The 10344-nt window shown below is 33.7% G+C and overlaps 1 protein-coding gene across 1 annotated transcript; it reads right to left on the bottom strand.

The window, feature by feature from the left end:
- Positions 1–3087: 3087 nt before the first annotated feature.
- Positions 3088–5382, bottom strand: LOC111638503 (general transcription factor II-I repeat domain-containing protein 2B-like). The gene has a single exon (XM_023384226.1). It carries the CDS (start codon positions 5096–5098, stop codon positions 3290–3292), a length of 1809 nt encoding a protein of 602 aa, XP_023239994.1. The 5' UTR covers positions 5099–5382; the 3' UTR covers positions 3088–3289.
- Between the last annotated feature and the right edge of the window lie 4962 nt (positions 5383–10344).

Below are 10344 nucleotides of genomic sequence, written 5' to 3'. Positions count from 1 at the left end.
CATAAAACTCGGGCGTTTGGACCCACTAAAAATTTTTGGATTTTTGGAATGTTTTTTAAGTCTCCAAATTTTTTCAAAAATTTTTTCCCGCGCAAAAAAATTTATTGCGATTTTAATTTAATTTTAATGACGCACGATTTATGCTTAATTGCTTTTTAATTGTTTTTTAAATGGAGTTTGATATCAAATTTCATTCATCGTTCTAAAGTTGTAGTGCACAAATTTTCCTTCGGTAAGTTATTTAAAGCTAGTTTCTGATGTCAAAAACGACCTCCGATAGTTTTTAAATTTTTTTAATTAATAGATTTTATTATATATAAGTTTAATTAAGTCGGGGGGTCGGAAATCGCAATAAAAATTTTAATTTTTTAAAAATATACGGCCAGCTAGTATTCACCCTACTATAAACCCATCGCCTCCCGAGACTTCTATGAGAATGTCCCGGGAAATCCAACTCCAGCTGTGTTCAAGGTCATCCAGCTGTTTAAACAATGACTCATCAGCGTCAGATTTCACAGAAAGACAAGACAAAGGAAAATAAAATCTGAAGCTTTTTCTTCAGAATTAACGCATTTCTTTCGTTTTTTCAGTTTTAAGTATTTTTTATGTTTAATTACATTAATATCAAAAATTGCTAGAGTCCCAAGGAGTTAACTGCTTTCCCTATGACTTTTTCTCAAGAAAAAACTTTTCTAAATCATTTATTTTATCATTAGGTATTATTATAATAATAGACAGATGTCATCGTTTCTCGAAATACAATATCTTTTTTATTTCGCTGTCGATAGCCCGACACGTGTTCCGCAGCCATCTTGTATTTTCTCGCGCGCGTGGGATTGTGGGATCCCTCGTATGACTGGACCTAGTTTCAAGAACTCTCTTGAGTCGATCGCGATTAAGGCTGCGTACACACTAGGCGTTTTTAAACGCCTAGTGTGTACGCGCGTTTTAAAGAACCAAGAGTTCTACATAGGCGTACATACTCAAACGCGCGCTTTTGGCCAAGCACGCGTTAAACGCGCGTTTATAGATTTTTCTTAAAACGCGCGTTTTTCGGGCGCTTTAGTAGAACTCTTGGTTCTTTAAAACGCGCGTTTAAAAACGCCTAGTGTGTACGCAGCCTAAATCTCGTTTCAGTCGAGATTGAAACGGTCGATGGAGGTTATATGCGAACGGCGTACAAGGGGAACATAGCGAACGGGGTATAAGGCTCTAGTTTAGTAGTGTTACAGAGTATAATACGTATATTTTAATATATTTTTTAAAAGAAACAAAACCGCTGAGAAATGTTACGTGTGTTTAACAATGGGTTCGGAAAACTGAAAATGTTAACAACGGGTTCGGCCGAATCTGTGCGAACCCGCTGAATATCACCACTGTATATAGTGTAGACCTGTTAAAGTCATCTGCCTACAATACTAGACATCTTCTGCCCACTTGGCTATTATCTCTCGCTTAGTTTTTATAGTAAACACAGTTTATGACACTTTACTCTTTTTAGGCCCCATAATATTAGTTTTTTAAATAAAAAGTTCAGAAAAGCACTTACAAAAATTCAGAGAACAGAAATTAACTAGTGCAAAAAAAAAGGTTATGTATACAACTGTGAAAGTCTCACTCCATAAACCATGTATAGATGCCTTTAAAATATAGTTTATAAATGCCAGCAACACTTCTTGTGTTTGTTCTGTGAAGTGTTTGTTATCCGAACATAAAAATCTTTCACAAAAGTGTTTGTTGTCTGAACTGTTTGTTATCCGATCACCCACTATATTATATAGCCCTTAGCAACATCTCCTGGACTCAATAGGATTTTTATGGATTTGATAAGGAAAACAGGCATTAACCAGATAAAGAATAATAATAACAAGAAAGTATTCCCTGTAGGATCACCACCTTTCTCTGTTTAGCCTGGAGTCTTCAGCTTTTGAATACAGTGTTTGTCTCTGTGCTCTGTGTTTAATTAAAATTTCTCCAGGTTTGTGAGTTTTATTACACAATTTAAAAATTGTCTGAATTTTTTGATATTATAAACTTTATATGAAACTTAATTTAAAAACACATATTAATATTACCATAGTTAAATAAAATATCCTCAATAATTATTTAGTTAAACTGGGAATCTCCTAAGTTTCAGTATATGGAACAGTATAGTCATGTAGATTTGCCATGTCTCATGAGCAAACCCTGGCCATATAGTTAATATATTTTTCATACTTTTTTAATAGTTTCTACAAGAATCAAGAACAGATATATTTGATTTTGAATAACTTATATTAGATGCACTTTATTCAGATATAATGCCTTAAATCTGAAAAATTAAAGTAATTAAACATATTCTTTGAGTAATGTCAAAAGTGGCTATCATTTCTCTTGTGGCTGATAGTATTTTCTACATCAAATCAGTAGTAACCAGACCTAACAGTTTAAACTAGAGTTTTGGTTTTTTTAATGTTTTCTATCTTTTTACTATAAAGGTTCTATTGTAATGTCTTCATTTACCTTTTTAAAAAATTATTGTTGTTTATGACTATTCCATTATAAAGTTTATCCAAATATGAACTTTGAAATAACAATTACTATACTTAAAAAAATTAATATTATTATTGAGAAAGTCTGTTTGTTTTACAAGATATTTAAAAATCACCCATTTTTGTAGAGAATGCAATTTTTCAGATAATGAAAATAGTTTAGATATATGCATATCTACAGGCTGTTTTAATTGGATCCATGACAAAAATTATTCATTAATCATAATGAGTTTTTCAAGAGTTGTTACGGTGATCATTATAGAATTATTATCAATAATTTGAATTAAGTGATGATAAATTAATGACAATATCATGACAACATTTATGCATTCTAATATTTAATTATGAAGTTATGATTGGTAAAATTTAAAGAATATTATACTTAATTGTTGTTTATCATTATGGACACAAAAAAATTATCATTACAATTAATTTACAGTAAATGATATCTTAGTACATTAAAATAAATTTTAAATGAGCCAAATCTAACAAATGGTATATATCAGAGGTGGGGAACCTTTTTACCATTAGAGGCCACATTTAAATTAGGCAGCAATAAGAGAGGTCGCATAAGCTGATTGACCTAAGAAAGTGACTTTTGTGAAATTATTATAGTTTTTCTATAGATTTAACAATTTATTGCATTATATAGAAAAAATAAAATATAATACTACAAAATTTTAAATATAATATACATATAAAATAATATAAAAATATTATAAAAAAATACAATAAAAAATATTTTTTTATTCACTAAGTTAGTGACTTATTTGGCTTTGTTTTTTGTTTGACAGTAATTGTATATTTGGATCAAGCTTCGTAACACACAGCTTTAATTGATCCTCTAAATGTGCATCTGTAATTTGCGTTCTTAAATTTGTTTTTATTTTTGACATGAGAGAAAATGTTGTCTCGCAACAGTAGGTACTTCCGAAGCAGGAAAGTAAACGGCGAGCATGTTCTCGAAGGCATGGATATTCAACAGCATTTTTCCAGATTTCTATGGGATCCTTTTTAGCGTTAAAAAGGGATTTGATGATACTATCTTCCCCTAAATCAATTAACTCCATTTGTAGTTCTGCAGGAGCCTCGGATATATCTATTAAATGTGGTTCAAATGCCAGTTTCATAGCAGGAGTGTGCTCGTCAAAATCAGAAAATCTATTAGTATACTCTTCTATTAAACAATCCAAGACACCTACATATTCATCGAATATTTTATTTTCACAGTTCTGCTCATTTAACATTTTAGCTAGCTCCGGGAAGTGTTGTGCAGATATTTCCGATCGACAAAGCAATGTTTTGAAAAATGATAATTTTTTTCTAAACGCTTGGATCTTTTGCCACATTTCATAAATATACCTCGTTTCACCTTGCAGGCAAATATTTAAATTGTTTTGTTTTGTCATCATATCAGACAAAAATGCAAGGTTTCTGAGAAATACTTCATCTGATAGATCACATTGTTTTCCTTGTTCTTGATAAAAGTTTAAAATTTGTCGTCGTAAAGACAAAACTTTTATCAAAACCTGACCTGTTGATAGCCAGCGAACCTTGCAGTAGTATGGTAGGTCAACACTATACGTTTCCTCATCTAAAGAGAGCATCTGCCGAAATTCACGATGACGCATTGCATTTACGCGAATATAGTTGACAATGGCAATGGTTCTATCCAGAGTGTCTTGCAAAATGGTAGATTTTGCGCAAAGATTTTGCTGATGCAAAATGCAGTGAAATGATATCAATTTTTTCAAGTTTAAGTTTTCCTTTTTTAACAAAGCAACGAATCCTTCTTTTTTGCCTCTCATGGAAGGTGCGCCATCGGTGCAGACACTGACTAAATTACTGACATTCAATTGTAATTTATTACATACTTCTTTGAAGTTTTCGAAAATATCGGCTCCTCGAGTTCTTCCAGTTAGTGTACCCAACGCAAGTAGTTCTTCGTAACATTGAAAATCTTTAGTTATAGCACGAATAAAATATAAAACTTGTGCCGAATCTGTTTTATCAGTGCTTTCATCTAAAGCAATTGAAAAATAAACATCTTCATTTTGTATAATTGTATGAAGTTGCTCTGTTACATTTTGCGCTAATTCGTGCTGTCGATCTGTTACAGTTCTTCTTGAAAGAGGTAATTGTTTGTATTTGTCGACATTTCTTGGATCTAACATACTCACTGCTTCAACAATACATTCTTTAATTATTTCAATGTCACTAAATGGTTTGCCCCTTTTTCCAAGTATATGTGCTATTTTATACGTAACAGCAACTGCAGCGGAATTTTGATTTACAAAGGCACTAAAAGATGCCTGCTGATGATGCTTCTCATTTTTCAACTTTTGAAGTGCAGCTTTTCGTGATTCACCTTCTAAAGCGAAATATTTATGTTCTTTATGAGTCAAATAGTGTTTATTTGCATTCGCTTTTTTTAAAGTATTTAAAACTGTATTGCACAACAAACACATCATTTTATCTTTCTCAGCAGTAAAGAAAAAATCTAACTCCCATTCTACATTAAATGTTCTGTTTTCATCACCTAATTTTCTTCTCTTACTATTTGACATGATGGATAAAAAAACGAATATCAAATAATATCTTTAACAAAGTGTATACTTTCTAGAAATACAATAAAACCGTGTAACTGTTATAAGCACTCACTGTTAACTACAGTTTGCTGAAGATCGCAACAGGGAAGCGTTGAGAGATGCGAGTCAGAGAAGCCAAAGCAAGGTGTGACACTCAAATGGGAGATCTGAAACCGAGTTTTGTTTACTTCTTAGACAAGGTAGTTGGCGCTGCTAGCGCTTTTTAAACAGTTTTTTAAAAAATTAACATTTTTTAAACAGTTTTTTTTCGTTTAGTTACTAAACGAAAAAAAACTGTTTAAAAAATTAACATTGAGTGTCCAAGTCTGAAACGGATGGTCTGTGGGCCAGAGCCTCGCTCATGCGTGTTAGAGTCCGTTTCAGACTAGTATTCTGACATCATGTTACAATATGACTGTCTTTGGCGGGATTTTTCGCGCAACTGTCATGGCGTTGATTTACAATAGTTGTTTGAAACGAACTCTACCATTTTGTACTAGGTGGCAAAGGGCCGCACAAGAACCTTGCGGAGGCCGCAGGTTCCCCACCTAGGGTATATATGTTTCAGGAGGAAGAATGAAAAATTTCTTTACATTGCAAACATGTTAAAAAATTTATAAACATAAATCTTTGAAAGAATGGATGATTTTAGAATATTTTTGCATAAATCATAATAATGTTTGATAACTTTTCATGTAACTTTTTATTTTGAACAGTATAATTAATATATTTTATTTACTGTAATAATCAATGGTGCCCCCCAAGAAAGAGAGGGAAAAAACAATAGAAAAATCCTTTCCTAATTAAAATTCAATTTTTTCTATATATTGTGCCTGTCTTCTATTTCTGTACTACTTATCAATTAGCAGTCATATAAGATAAGCATTTGAATTTGCATTAAAAATGTTTTTCCATTCAACTTGGCTCCTCAAGATTAAATCCTGAGTGCTCCATTGGTAGTAATATATAATATATAAATTTTCGTCTACAAGTATGTATTTTTCTAATATCAGGACTTATTATACTGGCTTTACAGATAATGCTACAGAGTTTCACAGAAAACAATTTTTTGTTTTATTTAATATACCTGGACACATACATAATATTGCATTTCAAACTCTTTCGTCCCTCTTCAGCATGTATTTTTGTAGTACATTCTATTAAAATAATAAAATAATTTTAAAATTACATTTTTCATTTCCCGACAAAACCATTAATAAAATTCTTACACTTTTCAAACTTTTTCTTTCGTTTTTAACTTTACTGGACATTCAATTTTAACCAATAACAACAATAATACTGTAAACTTAAGCCTGTATTAAAACAAATTATTATATTAATGTTTTACATTATATCTGTTTTTTACATTTATTTACTATTTTTACAACTTACATCTCTTCCTGTTCAATTTGACTTACTCCTCTTTTCCACTTCTTTCGATTATTCTTTTTATTTCTCAGATACGCCCCTTCCTCTATGATTCTTCGCCATGATTGGTGCATTTCTCTATCAGTATTACTATTTATTTTGTTATTTTGTCGTCTTCTTCTTTTTTGGCCTTAGTCCCGTTTAATAGTGGGGTCAGCACATCTGGATTTTATTTTGAATCTCCATTTGGCCTGATCATGGGCCTGGTCTGGGTGTAGGCCTACAGCTTGCAGGTCATGATGTAGCGTGTCCAGCCAATGCTGCCTCGGGCAGCCCCTTGGGGGGGACCTAGGTACCTCCAAATTTAGGCCCATGTGAATGATGGAGTCAGCGTCAGCACGGAGCCCATGGCCATAAAGGCGCAGGCACCACTCTCGCGCTTTTTCGTTGATCTCAGCAATGCCATACTGGGCTCTGATGTCTACGTTGAGTACCCAATTAAGTCTGGTAAGGCCACTCATCCAGCGCAACATCCTAGTCTCCATAGTAACAAGTCGACAGTCGACGATCTTCGTAGTTGGCCTGCACTCGGCCCCATACAGTGCGACAGGCCGGATGATATTTCGATAAATCTTTGACTTAAGTTGGTCCTTGATGCGTCGGTCACACAGCACACTTGTTAATGAGCGCCACTTCAGCCAGGCAGCATTGATGCGTGCAACTGCCTCATGGTACAAGTCTCCATCGGCAGAGATCACAGATCCAAGATATTTAAACTGCTCAGCTTGAGGAAGGCTGACGCTATCGACAATGATTGTGCCTTCCTCAGTTGGGTCTGTCATTAAGTACTCAGTCTTCCTCAGGTTCAATTGGAGGCCATGTTTTGCAAGGAGACTACACCACATCTGGACGAGCTGCTACAGGTCGATCTTGTTATTGGAGGCGAGGAGCACATCGTCAGCATACAGTAACATATATGGTACATTTTGCTGGATGTCACGTGTGATGGCATCCATGAAAACAATAAAGAGAAGTGGGGAGAGAGTGGAGCCCTGGTGAACACCGACCGAGACACGGAATGGTTTTGAGGTCCCAGTGATGCCACAGACATGGCTCATTAGATTGCAGTAGAGCAATTGTACCCAACTGATAAGTTCCTCAGGAATGTGATGCTGGTGAAGAGTGGCCCAGATAAGCTCATGTGGCACACGGTCGAATGCCTTCTTAAGATCAAGAAAGGCAATGTGCAGCGGGATCCTCTTCTCATAATGCCTCTCAACGAGGAGTCGAGCAGCGAGGACAGCATCTATCATGCCGCATCCCTTGACGAAGCCAGCCTGGTTTACAGTGAGTTCAATGAGGTTACAGATTCGGCAGTCTAAGACACGCTCAAACATGCTTCATAGTGTGCGAAAGAAGTCGGATTCTGTTATTTTGTCTAATTATATTAATATGTTTGTAAAGTTGTCTTTTGTAATTATTCTTTTCTTTTTTCCTTATTTTTACTGAATTTAATACTATTTCACATCCTGTGGTATTACAGTGCTCTGCTACTACTGAATTTACATAATTTCTCTTGATTGCTCAGATGTGTTCATTTATTCTTATTTTTAGTTTTCTTTTTGTTTCTCCTATATATTTTTTCTGGTTTACAATAACAATTAAAGGAATACACCACTCCTTTTTCTTTGAATATATCATATTTTTCTTCATTTCTATAACATAAATGGTTTTTTGTTGTACTGTATTTACTTTTTCCGGTATTAGATTAATTTCTATTTAATCTATTTAATACTTTTTTAATTCTTTCAAATATCTTAGGGATATACCTTATTTTAACAAAACTTTTTTCTTAATCTATTGATTTTAATTGTTTATCATTTTCCAGTTTTTTTAACCATTTGTTCAGCAAACTTTTTGGATAATCATTTGACATAAACATTTTTATTATTTCCTCTTCTTCTTTTTCTTGTTTTGATTTCACTAGTTCGTTGTCTTATTTTATTTATATACATTTTAAATATATTATATTTCATACTTATTGGTGTAACAGATTTATAATTGTTTTTGGTATTTGTATAGGTTTCATATATTTTTTATAAATTAATTTATCATCTTTTCTTTCAATTGTTATGTCTAGATAATTACTGTATTAGCCCGAATATAACGCAATATTTTTCGACCATTTATTTTCCATTAAAAAATTGACTTGCACTAAATTCGGGGTTTAAGAAATGGAATGTAATATAAACAAGGACATTTTCCTACAGAAGTTGAAACGTGACTCAACGTGCGACCACTTCAAAACAACCATGTGATCTAGTTAGTAGGCCAGCGCTTTTGTTTGCATAGCGCTACTATAGTAAGGCTATGTTTCCATTTGTTAATGTCTCACGCAACTGTTTTGTTTTATTTGTTTTTTTGCTCTAGTGACTAGCGACGGTTACTTTACTTTTTTCTTTATTGCCCATAAAAAATAAGTGCAAGTAATAAAGGTAGTGTTGAAAAAAAAGGCTCATCAAAGAGTCAAATAAATAAAGGTACCAGGAGAACCTACGATATGAATTTTAAAATTATGGTTGCAAACGAGGCAGAAAGAATGAACAAATTGAGAGCTTCGAGGAAGTACGGAGTTCCAGAAGTAACATCCGCCTATGGAGAAAAGATTTAAGGAAATATAAGAATGCAAAGAAAATCTTTTAGTGGAACTAAACAAGGAAGGTTTAATGAAGTTGAGCAGCGAGTGTTAAAATTTGTAATAGAAAAGCGAAATGAAGGGTGCCCAATATCCCGTGAAGTCATAAGATTTAAAGCGTTAGAAGAGGCTGCTAATTTAAACATTGCTAGAAAGGACTTTAAGGCAAGTATGGGTTGGTGTAGAAGAATCATGAAAAGGAACAGTTTATCACTACGACGATGGACAACTCTCGCGCAAAAACTTTCTGATGACTTTAATGAAAAATTGTTCGCCATGTTATATCATTACGTAAAAAGCACAACTACAGTCTTGGAAATATGGGAAATGCAGACCAAACACCAGTCTATTTTGACATGCCTTCCGACCTTATGGTAAATAAGAAAGGTGAAAAAATGATCTTATTGAAGTCAGCTGGTTATGAAAAGTCCAGAATTACTGTTATGCTTGCTGTTACTGCTGACGGACAAAAGCTTCGACTTTACGTCATATTGAAACGTAAAACAATGCCCAAAGAAAAGCTGTGTCCAGGAATTGTTTTTCGGGTTTAAGAAATAGGTTGGATGACAGAGGAGTTGGTATTAGACTGGTTGAATGTGATATGGAGGAAATGGCCAGGTTCTCTGAGAAACTCCTGCTCATGCTAGTCTTTGATGCATTTCGAGGCCATCTTACAACAAGTGTTAAGGAAAAGGCATTGAGGCATTGAATTCCGATCTTGTAATAATACACCGGGTGGTATGACTTTTCAGTTGCAAGTCTTGGATGTGGTGGTTAATAAACCATTTAAAGAGAATTTTCGAAAAGAATACAACAATTGGCTATTATCGGTCAATCATCCATTGACACCTTCAGGAAAAATAAAAAACCCTCAGTCTCTCTTTTAGGAGAATGGCCTAGCAGAAGATCAAACCTGAATCGATAGTTAAAGGTTTCAACAAATGCTGCATTTCCAATGATTTAAAGGGGGTGGAAGATGACATTTTGTGGGAAACTGAAAGTGTGAATGAAAATACTGATGATACCGATGTGATTCATTGAGTCCTCATTCTGAAAACAGTTCAGATTCTGAATAAACATTTCTGTTTTCTGTTGTTACTTATGTAATATTAATTTTGTTTTACATTACTTAATTTTATTGACATGAATGTAACCTGTGTTA

Source organism: Centruroides sculpturatus, unplaced genomic scaffold (assembly GCF_000671375.1).
Source record: "Centruroides sculpturatus isolate CEXI.00-Female unplaced genomic scaffold, Cexi_2.0 scaffold142, whole genome shotgun sequence".
NCBI lineage: Eukaryota > Metazoa > Arthropoda > Arachnida > Scorpiones > Buthidae > Centruroides > Centruroides sculpturatus.
The sequence above is the reverse complement of the archived record's forward strand: the minus strand, read 5'-3'. Positions and strand labels throughout refer to the sequence as shown.